Source organism: Lithobates pipiens, unplaced genomic scaffold (assembly GCF_037356315.1).
Source record: "Lithobates pipiens isolate NorthernLeopardFrog02 unplaced genomic scaffold, aLitPip1_a1.2 Scaffold_8, whole genome shotgun sequence".
Lineage (NCBI taxonomy): Eukaryota > Metazoa > Chordata > Amphibia > Anura > Ranidae > Lithobates > Lithobates pipiens.
Window position 1 is genome coordinate 667760823 of NW_027507903.1, and position 18898 is coordinate 667779720.

At 45.6% G+C, this 18898-nt stretch overlaps 1 protein-coding gene across 1 annotated transcript in view; it reads left to right on the forward strand.

The window, feature by feature from the left end:
• Positions 1–215: 215 nt before the first annotated feature.
• Positions 216–18898, forward strand: part of LOC143961909 (uncharacterized) — a 34881-nt gene continuing 16198 nt past the window's right edge. Inside the window, exons 1-2 of the mRNA XM_077471243.1 lie at positions 216–373; positions 17396–18150. Of these exons, the coding sequence (XP_077327369.1) occupies positions 328–373; positions 17396–18150 (801 nt within the window). The 5' untranslated portion in view covers positions 216–327. The remainder of the gene's footprint in view (positions 374–17395; positions 18151–18898) is intronic.

Sequence of the window (18898 nt, forward strand, 5' to 3'; positions counted from 1 at the left end):
GAAGTTAATTTTATGTTGTTCTTGTGTATATCACACATTAGAGTTGCTCCTGATCTTGATTTTTAATTTATTTGGTAAGCGCGGTTTCATCCACCATATACGGTGAAGCTAAATGATTGCAGGTTTCATTTTTGAGGAATGACTCCTGTTAACCCTTATTGTTGTCTCGCTGCTTCCTCCTCTCACTTCCTCTAACTGATAGAAAAGGGACGTTCAAGTTTGCTGAGCGGTCACATGAGCCTAGAGCCTCGTACAAGAGATAACGGGACGGGGAAATAATCATCAGACTGGGGGAGAAACAGCTAATCACAGCACCTGACTCTAAACATGGATTATCTATGGAGACTTTTCATCATTTCTGTCCTCATAGCAGGTAAGGTACCCACCATTTTCCATCTTGACCTCCAATGGAGTCATTAGATCAGCGATTGTCCATTCTTCTGCTTATCCACCTAGAACAGGTCAGTTTTTCAGGATTTTCCTCACCTGACATCCCCTGGGTCCTTTCTGATCCAGGAACAGTTATATAAAGAAAAACCTGCAAAGATGCCATGTTGTTTGTACTTGGGGAGATTGACGGTCCATTCAAAAGAGTGAGAGGTCAAGGGCTGATAATCTTGTGATGAATCTTGATGTGGGGGGTGGATTTATAAATGGTTGCTTTAAATAAAAATATATCTAAACCCAAAAACAGGAATGTAATATATTGCACCTTACCAGTCCTTTGAGGTGGTGGAGGTATTCGGTTTTTTTTTTTTTGGAGGTTTTTTTCAGGCTTCTTTCCTCCCATTGACCTAGGGCAGTGATGGCGAACCTTGGCAACCTAGATGTTTTGGAACTACATTTCCCATGATGCTCATGCATTCTGCAGTCATGGGAAATGTAGTTCCAAAACATCTAGGGTGCCGAGATTCGGCATCACTGAACTAGGGTGACAACATTCTCTGTATTGTCTCCATGGAGGAGCAGCATTGTCACCCTAAGACGGAACAAGATCAGAGAACACACCCCGTCTTTTTATTTTTATATCAAAGGGGAGGGAATGAGGTTCTGTGGTCCATGGAGATAGCTGGGAACAATGTAACTGATAAGAATGCAGCACAGGATGTTATCAGCTTGCAAGATTTTTGGCAGATCAATTGGTATTTTTCGCACTTATTGAAACAGCTATAACAAAGTGCTTTCTGTTTCAATATTTTTATTGAGGCTTTCACAAAAGAGAATACAAACTTGATTATAAGGAACAAGTACAGTATAAAATATATACTAAATCTATGGATATCCAAATAATTTGCAAACATGTAGATACACCTACAGTGTGTGTTATTTTAAGTATAGATCTTTACTGTTGAGAGATTGAAAGCCCCTGTCTGATCTGAGCATAACTCAGGAGAGTTGGTGTTGGAGAAGTTGCTGCAGCCAGCACAGAGGTGTCCCAACCCGGATGACGGGTGCTGGTGTTCCTCCCTCTGGATCGAAACAAAGGGGAGGGATATGTGAGATTGAGAGCCCCTGTCTCGGTGAAAATGTGTGTAAAATGTACACAGGACTCTCAAAGAGGCAGTTTGAGAAGTTCCAGCAGAAGATTGGTGAAGCATAGAAAACTAGGCATTAAGTCTTCTCTGGATTTTATAAGTCTAGATTGGGGCTGGAAACTTGAAGACTTCAAAGAGCAATGGGAGGGATGGAGTCTTCAGTTTTGCGGCTGGGATTTCCAGAAGTTCTGCAGGTTGTGAGCGTGTGTGTGTCCAGGTGCACAGACTCATTATAAGCCCTTGTACACACAATCGGAGATTCAGACGGAATGTGTCCGATCAGAGCGTTTTGTCGGATATTCCGACTGTGTGTGGTCTGCATCGAACTGTTTCCGTCGGAATATCCGTCGGACCAAATTTTCCAACTTGCCGGAAATATTTTCCGACAAAATGCTCCGATCGGACATACTCCGATCATGTGTAGAGAATTTCGATCGGACAAAGTGCCACGCATGCTCAGATCAAATTCCTACATCAAAGCTATTGGCTACTAGCCTGAACGTAGTCCCGTCGTAACGAAATTATGTCATCACGTTCTGACCGATCGGATTTTCCGACAACTTTGTCCGACCGTGTGTATGCAACAGTTTTGGACAAAATCCGACGGATTTGGTTGTCGGAAACTCCGACCGTGTGTACAAGGGCTTAGGCAGATCTGAACATAACTCAGGAGGGAGGGGTGCTACCGTTTAAGAACCCAGGCAATATCCTTGAGATGGCACTCCATGTGGGAGAGGTTCCAGGTCAGTGGACTGAGAGAGTTGGGCCAGCTGAGAGAGTCGGGGAGACCATAGCTGAGACAACTGGAAGAGAGAGTCTTGGGGACCAGAGGGGACTGTGAGTCTTGGAGGAGTGTGAAAGCCTGGAGTGTCAAGAGAACCCCTTCATAGAGGTCAGGAGTGGGCCTGCGCAGCTTTGTACTGCAACCAAGGCTGAGTGAGCCTTGAGAGCGAGGTGGCTTGGAATTTTTGTTTGTGTTGTAATTTTTTGAAGAAGAACCCCTGTGTGGACAACCCATGCATGTATGAACTTTCATTTTTGTTACTTTCAATAAAAGTGGGCTACCACGCCCTTAAACTGAAGTTCCTGTTGGCTGTGAACTTACTGAAAACGCATCTATTACTGAGCTAGACATCCCCTCCCCCAATATCACACTGTCTATAAAAATTATACTAGCCTCGTCTGTATGAGGTAACCCAAATTCTCGTTTAGCGCTTCAGATGTGACCTAAATATAATATATTGCATCTTCTATATACTGTTATGCCGCGTACACACAACCGGACTTTTCGAGGGACTAGGTCCGACGGACTTTCGGCGGAGTTCCGACAGACTTTCCGAATGAATGGACTTGGCCACACACAATCACACCAAAGTCTGACGGATTCGAACGTGATGACGCACGACCGGACTAGAATAAGGAAGTTCATAGCTAGTAGCCAATAGCTGCCCTAGTGTCCGTTTTTGTCCGTCGGAGTAGCATGCACACAAACGGATTTCTCGGTCCGGTGGAAAATTTTTAAATATGTTCTATTTCTAAAGTCCGCTGGATTTTTGTAAAGCAAAGGTCCAATGGAGCCCACACACGATCGAATTGTCCGACTGACTCGTTCCGTCGGACCTTTGCTGTCAAAAAGTCCGGTCGTGTGTACGCGGCATTAGAGATAGAGCCTCTACTTTTTGTAATTTAAAATTGACCTTCCACTTGTAGATGCACGTATTGTCCACTGTATGTATTAACAAAAGGGTATTGAGGATACCACATCCCTTGGCTCCCTGAGACCAGAAATAATTCTGAAGAAGTAGTCACTGTTCAGGGGTTATAGGGAATATTCCAAGGCGACCCTCATAAAACTACAGTAAAGACCAAGAGGGAAAAAAAAGTGGAAAGAGGGAGAGGAAGGACAGGTTGAAAGAAAAGTAGGAAAGTAGAGAAGTAGAAAATGACCCCGTGCTCCAATTCCCACCATTCAGAAACAGCTCTAATCGGGTATCTCCCGTCAAATATTTGACCCATGGGTCCCAGACTTTCTCGAACTTCTGCATTTTATCTTGTAAGATAGCTGTCATGTGCTCATTAAGCAATAATCCAGGAAAGTTTGTGCTTTAACTGTACGAATGTCAAGGCAACCGTTTTCCAGGATTTTGCAATAATAATTTTTGCTGACATAAATGTCATGAGACGTCTCTGGGATTTCAACACTGTCTCCATCTTGCTGCCCAGCAGCGCCGGTCTCGGGGATTTGACAAGGTTCACTTGGGTGAGAGTGTATATGAAATTATACACCCTAATACAATAAAGCCTTACCTTAGGGCACTGCCACCACACATGGTACATTGTCCCTTCCTGTCCACATCCGCGGAAACACAAAGGGGGTGCTGCCTGCACATAAGTTGCCAGCCTGGCTGGAACCATGTACCATCTCAGAAGCACTTTATAATTGGCTTCTTTGATTGAAGTATTTATAAGTGACCTCGAGGCCCATTGGGCTATAATATGCCATTCATCTAGTTCAATAGTCTCCTGGAGGTCTACCTCCCATTTTGCCATGTAGCCCTTTTAATAGAGGAATTAGTCAAGATAGTATACATTTCTGAAATATGTCCTCAGATTTTATTGAAATTCTGACACAGGTATTTTATCGGGGACATCGTTGCTCTATCAGAATTTCGTGATATAGTGCTTAAAACGTACATTATCTGTGTGTATCGGAAGTATTCTGAGACGGCATTTGATATTTCTCCATTAAAACCTTTCTTGTCAATATTCCCTTATGATCGCATAGGTCAGCTATATGTAGGAGTCCTTTGTTGGTCCACCAATCAAATGTTGAAAGTAGTATGTAGGGCCATAGGACCCATATAGAGGAATTAGGACCTTCTTCTGGTGATCCCTCTAGTGCAGTGATTCTCAATCAGGGTTCAATGGAACCCTAGGGTCCCTCCAGGGGTTGCTAGGGGTTCCTTTAGCATTGGGCAATTTTTGCCTCTCAGATGAGTTCCCACTCACACTATTGATCTTTTTAGCTATCTGTAAGGAGGGAATTCGTCCCAATGACCACAAGTGTAAGGACCATTCTTCCCACTGACCATCACACTAATGTATCAGTTGTAGATTTAAAATTTTTAGAAGGGGTTCCCCAACACCAGAGAAGTATTTCAAGGGTTCCTCTGTGTTGAAAAGGTTGAGAAAGGCAGCTCTGGTGATATAAAGATCTATATAGAGGAATAAGGACCTCCTTCCTCCTGCTGGTGATCCCTCTAGTGATATAAAGATCTATATAGAGGAATCGGGACTTCCTTCCTCCTGCTAGTGACCCCTCTAGCGATATAAAGATCTGTATAATGGAATGAGGACACTTTTCCTCCTGCTGGTGATCCCCCTAGTGATTACTATGATCTCTATTGACTAATAAGGACCTCCTGCTGGGGATTCCTCTACTGATACAAAGATTTATAGTCAGAAATCAGGACCTGCAAGGAACCTCCACCATGTCTCAAGCCCCATACACAGATTTTCTGCTGATTTTTTTTTTCCTTCAGATTTACCAAAACCATGTAGTGCAAGGGCCTGCCTGATTGCATACAAATTGAAACTCCTAAGCCCTTGTACACACGGTCGGACATTCCGACAACCAAATCCGTCGGATTTTGTTCGTCGGATTTTGTCTGTCGGATTTTGTCTGAAACTGTTGCATACACACGGTCGGACTAAGTCGTCGGAAGATCCGATCGTTCAGAACGTGGTGACGTTATTTCGTTACGTCGGGACTACGTTCAGGCTAGTAGCCAATAGCTTTGGTCTAGGAATTTGATCTGAGCATGCGTTGCACTTTGTCCGATCGGAATTCCCTACACATGATCGGACAAGGTCCGATCGGATCATGTTGTTGGAAAATTTTACCGACAAGTTGGAAAACTTGGTCGTCGGATACTCCGATGGAAACAGTCCGATGAAGACCACGCACAGTTGGATTATCCGACAAAACGGTCCGATCGGACACATTCCGTCGGAATCTCCGACCGTGTGTACAAGGGCTAAGGTTTGACCTCATATTATATGGTTTTGGTAAATCTCAAGGAAAAAATCAGCAGAAAATCTGATAGTGTGTATGGGGCTTCACTGTTGCCTGCAGACACTGATCCTTTACTATTTACTTACTATTCTCCAGGCTTTGGCCAAACAAACTGCTTTCTGTTACAGACAAAAATTTGACTTTTGAGTTCAGAACACCTGCTGCCATTTTTCTGTGCACCAGTTCTCGTGTTTTCATGCATAGACGAGTCACAAGGCCTTCTTTCCACATAAAGGTATGGTTTTTTTTTATCAGCAAGTCTTCCATGAAGATAATTTCTGACCAGACTTCTCTAGACTGTAGTTGGGTTAGCAGGGTCCCACAATTTTTTGCCAAGTCTGAGCTGATGGCGCCACTGGACATCTTCTGATTGTAAAGGGAAGCTTTACATTTGCTTTCATTTCACTTCTTTGGACAATCTCTGTGTTTTTGGTCCTCGGCGTTGACTGTTTCTTAATGGTTCTACAGAACAAGCTTGAACGGCAAATCTGGAAACACCTGTTTTCCTTAAAGTTTCTGCCTGTGAGAGACCTTGATGATTTGGGTTAATATATGGGTGTGGGGAGGTACAGCGTGGTGTGGCGGCATTAAACACTCTGAGACCAGATGCAGTCACAAAGCTGAATTGTGGTTAAAGTTCAAACAACTACCCAGCGAGAAGGTAACCCGACCGGGTGCACTCACAAGATGTTGCCGAAGACAGTCTAGCAGCAGGTCTCGAATGCTTCGACAGCGTCTGTCTTTGCTGCTAATACTGTCCCTGTCAGACGGATAACCTGTCCCTACACTGCCCACATGCAAAATGAAAGCCAAGCCCAGAAGTCAGGACCCTAAATAAGCTCTGCCTGACCCTAGTTGATTTGATAAAGGACCATGCCCGTAATGCATTGTCATGACTACAGCCTGCTGACAGCTTTCCATCTGCTCTACCACCTCATCTGCGTTCCATCTGAAGCATCGTTGTGGTGAGTCGCTCCAACATCGCTCTGTGTTCGTGACATCACATCCAGCATGCCCCCCGACCACACCAGCTGCACCATCCGGCGGTTTGGAGTCCTCTGTCCAGTCCATCGGGGGCCTCTCCACATCACTGACCCTTATGGGTTCAACCAGTGGTCTACCATCCCTTCCACTGGGTGGATGCCCAATGCGACATCTGGCTCCTACACACCTTTTAGTCACCCCTAGCACCGGCCTTGATATGCCTGCCGAGGTTTTGGTGAGTTCATAATCAATCATGATGTTTAACATTGATTGTCTGTCAGACATATTTTAACCCTGCAAAGAGTATCGCCTCAATAGACAAACATTGAAAGAGGTACCATCATCCCTAAATAACATGTGGAAGCAAAAAACTCAAAAAAGGGGTACTACTCCAGAAGGTACCCTTAGAGCATAGAGGACAATGATTGTCCTCATTGTCCTCTATGCTCTAAGGGTACCTTCTGGAGTAGTACCCTTTTTTTGAGTTTTTTGCTTCCACATATTTTAAACCTTTCCATTATTGGAATCAATTGACTTTGATTTTACAATTAATCTTTTTATCAAAAACCGTGGGCATAGACATTTTTATGACTTTTCTGATGTATGCCTCAAGTAGTTTGTAGCCATAAACCCCCCTCAGTGCTGGATTAAGAGGAATATTTTGTTGTTTGTTCTTCTGCCTAACCTAAGATGGCCTCCAGAGTCATACAGATGGCAGCATCCATCCATATAGCTCCCCCAGTGACCCATGAAACCATAGAGGAACCATATTCCTCTTGACTTCCCCTCCAACTGCAATGGGCTGAACGGACCCCTGTTCCGTTTGCACCCGAACTTCTGAACACCGCAAAAGTTCAGACCCGAATAACGAATCTCATTAAAGTAAATGGGACCCGAACGTCAAAAATCAAGTGCCCATTTTAGAGGTTTACATGCAAGTAATTGGCCATGCAATGGTTATAGGGGTCCGGGTCCTGCACTGGGGGACATGTTTCAATAAACAAAAAAGTTTGTGAAAAACATAATTTTTAAATGAGCAGTGTTTTTTTTTGATTTTTAAAGTGAAAGCCTAAAAATTAAAAAAAAAATCCTTACAAAATAGTGCCGGGGGGGGGGCCTCCCCTTAGCCTATCTGTAAAGTGGCAGATCTGTACCATGTCTAGAATCTGCTACAGCAATAATTGCATTTATAAAGCCAAAAAAAATTATACATTTTCCCTGCAAGCTGCCTTTATTTTGCTCAGCAACAGCTGGGGAGTCAGTGTGTATGATTGGGCCACAATGTAGTGCGCTGGGAACAAGATTTGAGATTTTTTGGATACATTCTGGTGCCACTTTGACTTTGGATAGAAGTAATTGATGCGTAAAAATTGGTCTTTGGGTGTCGGGGGCGCCTTCTCACCGTAATATGCACCTATCAAACAGGTGCGAAAAATTACTCTTTGTGTTGGGGGCTCCTTCCCACCATAACCCTATAGAGGCACTCTTAATGAAGGCAAAAAAAATTGCATTGATATGCATATGGTTGGTGTTTTTGCCATGTTTGATGTGCCGAAGACACAGTTTGCAGATAGCAACAGTGCGATCTGCTGCAGATGTGCTGAAAAAGGCCCAGACAGTTGAACTTTGGGGAGTGGGCCAGGAGAGGACAGCTGCAGAATGTGATGGAATAGGGTGGCTGCTCTCTACTCTTTCTTGATGTCGACCTCCTTGGGGTTGTGCCGCCTCACCTTCAGTTTCCTCCTCTGCTCTATCTGGCACCCAAGTCGCATCAGTGACCTCATCATCATCATCATCATCATCATCATCATTATCATCTACATCTCCTCCATCTTCATCATTACCACTGGAGAAAACTTGGCAATACACTGTGGCTTGGGGGACATGAATGCCAATTTGTCTACCGGTGTTCTCCCCTCTCTCTCGGCTCATGTTCCTGTCCTCCTAAACCTCAGAACCAATATCTGAATACAGTAATGGCTGGGCATCATCAAGGTGCATGTGGCTGACGCTGTGGTCAAATAACTCAGCTGACTCCTCAATGGCTGATGTTGGGGCTATGGCAGGAATAGATGTGGACAAGTAGGCAGGTTTATCCACTCTGGCAACTGCAGGGGACTGCACACTTGTCTCTGCTTGTGTGACAGAGGAGGAGGAGGAGGAGGATGAGGAAGGTTTAATAAGCCAGTCCACCACCTCCTCTGCATGCTGTGGCTGGATAGCACGAGCAAACTCACTAAACAGAGGAAATTATGCTCTGCCTGAGGACTGACCACCATGTCCACCTTTGCCTGTGGAAACATTTGTTACTGCACCCCCCCCCCCCTTACAGGGCCAAGGGAACATCTGCCTCTCCTTGTTGTCCTCCTAGACATTATTGGGAGGGAGAGAGGGGTTGGTGCTTATAAGCAAATTTAAAGAAGAAGTTGAAATCTGTACGTAGATGCACTTTAATCAATAAAAAGAGGTGTTTGGTGCACTTTAATTTGAGTACTCACACTACACAGACACACTCCATGGATACACTATAATATACTGCAATATAATGCGCCAAACATACAGTGACGCACAGAACTATATGGTGGTAAACTGGCAGTAACGCACAAAACTATATGGCGTTAAACTGTCAGTAACGCACAAAATGATATGGCATTAAACTGGCAGTAACGCACACAGAACTATATGGCGTTAAACTGGCAGTAATGACCAAAACTATATGGTGTTAAACTGGCAGTAACACACACAAAATTATATGGCGTTAAACTGGGAGTAACACACACAGAACTATATGGGGTTAAACTGGCAGTAACTCACACAGAACTATATGGCGTTGAAATGGCAGTAACACACAAAACGATATGGCGTTAAACTGGCAGTAACGCACAAAACTATACTGGCAGTAACGCACACAGAACTATATGGCGTTAAACTGGCAGTAACAAACAAAACTATATGGTGTTAAACTGGCAGTAACACACACAGGACTATATGGCGTTAAACTGGCAGTAACGCACACAAAACTATATGGCGTTAAACTGGCAGTAACGCACACAGAACTATATGGCGTTGAAATGGCAGTAACACACAAAACGATATGGCGTTAAACTGGCAGTAACGCACAAAACTATACTGGCAGTAACGCACACAGAACTATATGGCGTTAAACTGGCAGTAACAAACAAAACTATATGGAGTTAAACTGGCAGTAACACACACAGGACTATATGGCGTTAAACTGGCAGTAACGCACACAGAACTATATGGCGTTAAACTGGCAGCAACGCACACAAAACTATATAGCATTAAACTGGCAGTAACGCACAGAGAAGTAAATGGCGTTAAACTGGCAGTAGCACAATCAAATAGACAGTGTTCAACCGTCACTACACTGACGCTATCTGAACTGTCCCTCCTCTAGGCTATACACTAATGTAAATGATTACTGACACAGTCTCACTACACTACACTGAAACTATCTGAGCTGTCCCTACTGTACACTAATGTATGTATGAATGACACGGTCTCACTACACTACACTGAAACTATCTGAACTGTCCCTACTCTAGCTGCACACTGTGCAAAGCTGAATGATGGTCCTCCTCACTACACTCACACTATCCCTAGACTGACACTAAACTAATATTCTACACTGACAATTGAAGCAAAATAGCACAGTATAACACACTAACTAACTGATAGCACTGAGCAGAGCCCTGTTCTATCTCTCTCTCTACATCGAAATCACACTGAAAATGGCTGCCATTGAAAGAATACTTTTCTACTGTGGGGGCAGGAATGAGCCATGATTGGATAAAGTCATAATGACAATGTCCAATCATGACTCTGACAGTGCTCTTTGCCCTGATTGGCTGAAGCTTTCACTGCTTCAGCCAATCATGGCTTGCAATGCACTGTTCAGCTCCACAATGCATTGTGGTCGGTTCGGGGGGGCCAAACAAACAGTCAAATGACCTGTTTGTTCGGCTGTTCGTCAAACGTCCGAACAGCGAAAGTTCGGCCCGAACTTGTGCTCGGGCCAAGCCATTCACCCATCCCTACTCCTGATTTGCTTTGCACTGTATTGGCCCCCATCAGGTAACAACTGCCTACAAAACAAGTACATCTTCCCTTGTTAAGTGATAGGACACAGCTGCCTGTAATCACTTGCACTATCCCCGTGGTTTATTACAGAAGTGTGAAAGTTTGTACCCGGGCCACCTAGACATTTAGCAGACCCCAGCTTCTTCCTAGCCTTGTGGGTGATCCAGCTTTGCTACCCTCCCAATATGGGTTGAAACCATTGAAAACGGCTATGAAGAAGTTGTCTGCCTCTGTTTGAACATTTGCCAAATTAAGCCACAAAGATAATCACATACCGGGGGAAAAAAGATTCCATGGATTCTAAAAGTGTTCTATCTTTGGTTGTATAACATTAATCTGAAAAATGAAACTTTAGTCTTGCAGACAGTATTGCAATGGCTCCCCTTGTCTGAGGTTATGGGCAAGAATTAACCTTGGATAAGCAGAAGTAGCTGTCAGCAGTTAGTCAATCCTGATAAACACAGTTTCCTTTATTTTCCCTGCAAATAAAAACCCTCAATAGTTGTCGTGTTATGTAGTGCACTATAGCAATGAGGACCACATTGGTTTATTATTACTACCCTTTGGCTGTCGTACACCTGTAGACATTAATGTTGCTGTGGAGGCCCGTTGTAGGCAGATAGTGGTTGCTCCTGTGTCAGTGGGAAGTTGAGGGTTAACTGTAGTTCCTGGGTTTTTCTAGGCGGGCTTTTGCTGAGTCCGACCCTCCGGTCCTGTGTGATATAAAAGGGATGAAGATCCAGACCAGGGGGGGGGGGTGGCGCAGAGTGAAATAAAGGGGAGAAAAAGAAGAGGTTCGGCTTAGGCCTGCCAGAGCCGCCTGAGCCTTGGTGGCCAGTAACATGCTGTAGTCGAAATTAAATGCCAGACATGGACTTTTACAGGTATGCTGGGGCAGCCACAAGACTGTAGTTAGGGACTAGGGATGTTAGGGAATGTTGGCACTTTATCTTGGATTGTTGATTGTCTCTGTCATCATGTTCATTTATTCTTCAAGTTAGGGCGGCTTTTGCTGAGTCCGACCCTCTGGTCCTGTGTGATATAAAAGGGATGAAGATCCAGACCAGGGGGGGGGTGGCGCAGAGTGAAGGAAAGGGGAGAAAAAGAAGAGGTTTGGCTTAGGCCTGCCAGAGTCGCCTGAGCCTTGTGGCCAGTAACATGCTGTAGTCGAAATCAAATGCCAGACATGGACTTTTACAGGTATGCTGGGGCAGCCACAAGCCTGTAGTTAGGGACTAGGGATGTTAGGGAATGTTGGCACTTTATCTTGGATTGTTGATTGTCTCTGTCATCATGTTCATTTATTCTTCAAGTTAGGGCAGCTTTTGCTGAGTCCGACCCTCCGGTCCTGTGTGATATAAAAGGGATGAAGATCCAGACCAGGGGGGAGGGGGCGGGGGTGGCGCAGAGTGAAGGAAAGGGGAGAAAAAGAAGAGGTTCGGCTTAGGCCTGCCAGAGTCGCCTGAGCCTTGTTGCCAGTAACATGCTGTAGTCGAAATCAAATGCCACACATGGACTTTTACAGGTATGCTGGGGCAGCCACAAGCCTGTAGTTAGGGACTAGGGATGTTAGGGAATGTTGGCACTTTATCTTGGATTGTTGATTGTCTCTGTCATCATGTTCATTTATTCTTCAAGTTAGGGCGGCACAGTGGTGTAGTGGTTAGCACTGTCACCTAGCAGTAAAAAGGGTCGCTGGTTCAAATCCCAACCACAACACTACCTGCCTGGAGTTTGCATGTTCTCCCTGTGCCTGCGTGGGTTTCCTCCAGGTACTCCGGTTTCCTCCCACACTCCAAAGACATGCAGGTAGGTTAATTGGCTTCTGTCCAAAATTGGCCTTAGTATATGAATGGGGACCTTAGATTGTGGGCTCCTTGAGGGTAGGGACCAATGTGAGTGTGCAATGTACAGGGATAGGGGTAGACACTCACACAGGTTGAACTGGATGGACTGGTTTCTTTATTCAACCTTACTAACTATGAAACTATGAAGTAAGATATGTAAAACTTTGCCTTGGCCTGGTCTGAAGTGACTGGTCTGAAGGGGTGAAATGCAAGTAACTGGCACATGTAGCCTACAGATTGGGGTCACTAGACATATTGTGATATGAAAACATCAGTACCAGAGTTAATGCAGTCTGAAGATACAATGGTTACCAAAGGTTTCTCTAGTAGCCTGTCATAAGTGTATAGGTGGCAGGTGAGATAGCCTCTTGCAGTGAGGGAGTTGTTGTCGAGACTCGTGATTAGTTCTGTGTGTGTTACTGCAAGTTTAATGCCATATCGTTTTGTGCGTTATTGACAGCTGTGATTTGCCTCCGATATCAATGGGTGCAGTTCAGCACCATAGAGGTCCTTATCCTGTGCACAGATAGAGAAGAGTAAGAGTTAAGTGAAGTGCATGCATGGCGGGACCCCATACCAATACTGGGAGTGAGTTAAAGGTGATACAGTGAACAGGTGGAGAAAGCATTAGCCCTGCGTATCTCTCCTAAATATACACGTAATCGAGGTGATGCTTAGAGTATCAAGAGAGTTTACTAGAGTTCATGTTTGATCATCTGTCAAGGTCGAGCATGGCTCGAGTAATGGTACCCCATGTATATGGCAGAGACCCTGTATAAAGTGCCTAGCATAGCTCAGAAGAACCCACCCCGGGGTATGCCTCTCATGTGACCCTTGTTTGGCACCCAACGAGGAGGGAAACATGGAGGACATGATGATCACCACACGACACCTACCCTGTTGTCTTTTCTAGTCATTAGGAGATCAACCTTGACCCACCAACCAAACCACTGCAAGCTGAATAAATGGTCATCAGGGAACAAAAAGCACTGTGCAAAAAAGTTTGGTGTGCCTGTCCACCTCCAACAGGCCAAGGATCATCTGTCCCCAGTGTTAGATATTGGTGGGTTCAACCCAAGGTTAAATGTCACCTCCAGGACACCAATGTCCTGTAGGCAGAGAACCCCTGCCTTCTACTTTCTAGAAAATGTATTTTCCTTTTCAGTAACCATACTGACAAGCAGGGGCGGACTGACAACTCATCACATGTGAAGCTACTGGATATTCATTTGTAGTTTCTTTAGTGCAGAGCACAAGTACACATCTTTTAGTTAAGCAATCTCTCCTCTCTCCTTGGGAGCGCCAGCGATTTGGGACCTCTTCCATACACACACTCTTCCATAAGTCCACGACATTAAGCTTCCATCACCAAGTCACGGGACCTGCAGCTGATGGTCAGGGGGAACAAGGTGCTTTCATTAGTATACCAGTCTCTTCCCTTCTATACTCTTTGCCCAGCTGAGCGCGCTCCCGGATGACACACTCATTCCCGGGCTTCACCACTACTCCATCAGAGGACTCTGTCCAGGACTTATGCACCCGGCTATATGGTGACTACAGAAATTCCTCCCATGATCTGTACCAAGTTTCCTGGGACTTTAGCCCTGAAAGGGGCCTTTTAGATTAGCTCTGTGTAGGACTACATGTTAGCACCTCTGAGGTGTCCTGTTTGCATAGCCTGACCCCTCCCACACTGGCATATATATGGGCACTAACTCCACCCTTTACTTCACTAGAGGAGGGGTTTCTCTAAAAGGGGAGCCACACCTGCCCATCTTCTTCATGGATAGGGCAGCCACCCACCCGTTGTCGAGTTAAACCCTCCACCATATTGTGTCACACTCCCGGCCAGAGGCACCCCCTATAGGACCTGCAGAAGAAGGTTGGGCGAGACAGGGTGATTTCAGCAATTCCTCCCTTGATCTGTAACAAATTTCTTGGGACCTCAGCCCTGCTCAGGTCTCTGAAGACTAGCTCTGTGTAGGACAACATTTTAGCAGCTCTGAGGTGTCCTGTTCCCATACCCTGGACAATCCAGGGGCCCCCTCACTTACTGGCATTTATATGGACACGAACTCCAACTATTACTTCAATAGATGAGGGATTTCTCTAAAAGGGGGGCCAACACCTGATTAACATTTTCTCTTACCATATTCCATTGGCAACAGATCCATCTAGTGGCAGGCAAACTAACTGCTCCTGCCAACATGCTTGTAGCTGCTGGTGGGTTTACCATGCTTGTGGCTGTGTATGCCCTCCTTTTTGTAATTTTCCATCATTGTGGTCCCTCTTGGAGCTTCAGTTGTCATGGTGGATCAGCTGAGAGCCAGCAATGTGTGTTATTGGTCTATCATAGACAAACAGATAGCCCCTGCCCCCACCTATAACTGGCCTTCACAGCAAGGAGCACATGGAAAGGCACAGGGAAAGGCAACACATGAAAGACAAAACCAGAAAACATTCCCCCAGCTCAACTCACCAAGCAGTCTGCTTACCAACCCAATTAACCTGTCCAACAGTATGCGTTACAAACAGGGGTTTAGTTAGCATACATTTGCAAACGCATGCGTAAGCCGCAAGGCCCCTTCACGGCACACTGTATTACTTGCAGTCCTAACCAGTGTTGGCCATTTTACTTTAAAAAATTAATTAGTTAAGTTACAAATTACTTCTCCCAAAAAGTAATTGCGTTAGTAACTTGGTTACTACATTGGAAAAGTAATTAGTTACTCAGCAAAGTAACTGACTTTTTTTTTTATATTCTATAGACGGGACTAGCGAAGGAAGTGAATGTCCATCGGCAAGATTGACACCTTGCGAGCCCCATTGCCTGGTATGGATTTAAAGGGGAACCCCTATACCAAAAAAACTGCGGGAAAGGGGGTGGGGACGAGTGAGCGCCCCCCCTGAACCGTACCAAGCCGCGTGCTCTCAACATGGGGGGGTGCTTTGGGGAAGGGGGCACCCCAAAGCACCTTGTCCCCATGTTGATGAGGACAAGGGCCTCTTCCCGACAACCCTGGCCGTTGGTTGTCGGGGTCTGCGGGCAGGGGGCTTATCAGAATCCAGGAGCCCCCTTTAATAAGGGGGCCCCCAGGTTCCGACCCCCTACCCTTTGTGAATGAGTATGGGGTATGATGTACCCGTACCCATTCACCTGGGGAAAAAAGTGTTAATAAAAAAAACACAACACAGGTTTTTAAAGTACTTTATTAGACAGCTCCGGGAGTCTTCTTCCGACTTCGGGGGTCTTCTCGCCGGGCTCCTCCGCTATCTTCTGCTCTTTTACCGCTAGCTCTTTTACTAGCGGAGGAGCCTGGCTTTCTCCTTTGTCGCCTTCCGGGGGTCTTCTTCCGACTTCGGGGGTCTTGTCCCACTCTTCGCTTCTTCTGCTGGGCCTCCGCTATCTTCTTGCAGCTCTTTTACTAGCATTGGCCCGGTCTTGTCGCTTGTTGCTGTCGCCTTCTTCTTCTTCCACGACACTCTCTCCAGCCGTAATGACAGGGATGCGTTGTGCAGTGACTAAATATATGCAGAAGGGGTGGGGTCACCGGGTGATGTCACATGGTGACCACACCCCTTATGATGTCACAGTCCCGGGGATGGTGACCCCGCCCCTTATGCCTATATAAGTTGCAGCACAACACGTCCCTGCCATTACGGCCGGAGAGAGCATTGTGTCAACATCGGAAGGAAGAAGGCGCCGGCAACAGCAACAGCAACAGCAAAAGCGACAGCGACAAGACCGGACCAACACTGGTAAAAGAGCTGTAAGAAGATAGCGGAGGCCCGGCAGAAGAAGCGAAGAGCGGGGCAAGACCCTGAAGTCAGAAGAAGACCCCCGGATGGCGGCCCCTTCCCCAAAGCAACCCCCCATGTTGAGGGCACGCGGCCTGGTACGGTTCAGGAGGTGGGGGGAGCTCGCTCGTCCCCACCCCCTTTCCTGACCGGCTGGGCTGCATGCTCGGATAAGGGTCTGCTATGGACTTTGGGGGGACCCCCACGCCGTTTTTTTGGCGTAGGGGTTCCCCTTTAAATCCATACCAGGCAACGGTGCTCACGAGGTGTCAATCTCACTGATGGAGGTGGCGACTTTCACTTCCTTCGCTAGTCCCGTCTACCTGGAGTCACGTTCAAAATTAAGCTGGTCAGCTGACTTCATTTTTCAGTGTCCGCCCCGCCTCCCTACATTCTCTCTCTCTCTGGATAGGCAGGGCGGGATGGGGCGGTCCAGACAGGATGTAATTGCGGTAACGTCGACCAAGTAATGGGAACGGCGTTACCATGAGGGGAAGAGTAATCAGATTACTCTTTACCCTCTAAAGTAACTGCGTTAAGTAACTCCGTTTATTTTAACTGAGTTACTTACATTGCTGATCCTAACCCTTCTAAATTTATGAGAGTCTCCATATTCTATTAGATAAGGGGCAGGGGGGCCTGGAGGTAGCCCAATCCTCCATAAAGGATGGGTCCATCATAGACATCAGACTCCAAGCTTTTCTTGATTCTGGGTTGATCTTTTCAGATTTGTACCATGCCAGCGCTGGGCACCATTTCTGGAAATTGGCAAGATTTTTTAGATCTTTTCTTCTTACTTTACGGTCAGATGGTTGTGATGTGAATGGATCATTTCAATTACAGTTCTGTCACTATTTTTACATGCAGTTTCTGCAGTCTCTCGTTCTTCTCAAAGGAAAAATGGCTCAAAAATTTGTGTGATAACTTGTCTACGTTCATTATGCATGAAACGTGATCTACAGTATCGACTGTTGCTATATTCAGCAAAAACCTAATATGCCATAGCTGTCATTATGATGTCACTCAACTGTCTTCATTTTGTGTTTTTATTACAGAGTGCTTCGGTGACAATCAAGCTGTCAGACCAACATCGGCTACTATGCAGATTACAACAACTCCGCAGTGTGTCAATTGTCCAAAAAAGACTACTACACACCAAACAACAACACATTCCACACTACTTACAAGCCACACTACAACTGCCCCAACAACGGCCCATACCAATCATACAACTGAACCACCCACAACGGCCCATACCAATCATACAACTGAACCACCCACAACGGCCCATACCAATCATACAACTGAACCACCCACAACGGCCCATACCAATCATACAACTGAACCACCCACAACGGCCCATACCAATCATACAACTGAACCACCCACAACGGCCCATACCAATCATACAACTGAATCGCCCACTACGGCACATACCAATCATACAACTACAGCAGATCCAACCACACATACTAACTATACAACTACCCCACACACATCAGCACACACCAATCACACCACTGCTCCACACACATCAGCACACACCAATCACACCACTGCTCCACACACATCGGCACACACCAATCACACCACTGCTCCACACACATCGGCACACACCAATCATACAACTGAAGCATCTACGACTTCACCTAGCAACCACACTACACCACATACTAACCAAACTACTCCCTCTCATACCACACCTTCCCCTCTACCGCCTCCCACAGAGTATTTTGTGAATAGTACATCCGAAGTTTGTCTAAGGATAAAGGCTGTCTTTGTGTTGACATTGAACACTACGTTTCCAAATGTAAGTTACTGGTCATAGCTGAGTAATTTAGCAAAAACCCTGGGCACAATCTAGAAGGTGATCTCGTAGAGTACAATATTTGGGGAACAGTATTACTAAGAACTAAGGAAAATTTTGGGGGGTGCTCATTCCATATGATTGCACAATGAGCAAACAATATTGTCAGACAGCAGGGAAATCAAACTGTGGGGTGCAAAACCAGAGGGGTCACCAACGGAAGGGAAGGAAGTCCTGATTCCTCTATATAGATCTTTATACCACTAGAGGGGTCACCATCTGAGGGAAGGAGGTCCCGATTCCTCTATATAGATCTTTATATCACTAGAGGAGTGACCATCTGGAGGAATGAGGCCCTGATTCCTGTATATAGATCTTTATATCACTAGAGGGGTCACCAGCAGGAGGAAGAAGGCCCTGATTACTCTATATAGATCTTTATATCACTAAAGGGATCACCAGCAGGAGGAAGGAGGTCCTGATTACTCTATATAGAGCTTTGTGTCACTAGAGGGGTCGCCATCTGGAGGAAGGAGGCCCAAATTCCTCTATATATATCTTTATATCACTAGAGGGGTCACAAGCAGGAGGTCCCAATTCCTCTATATAGATCTTTATATCACTAGAGGGGTCACCAGCAGGAGGAAGGAGGTCCTGATTCCTCTATATAGATCTTTATATCACTAGAGGGGTCACAAGCAGGAGGAAGGAGGTCCTGATTCCGGAAGGAGGTCCCAATTCCTCTATATAG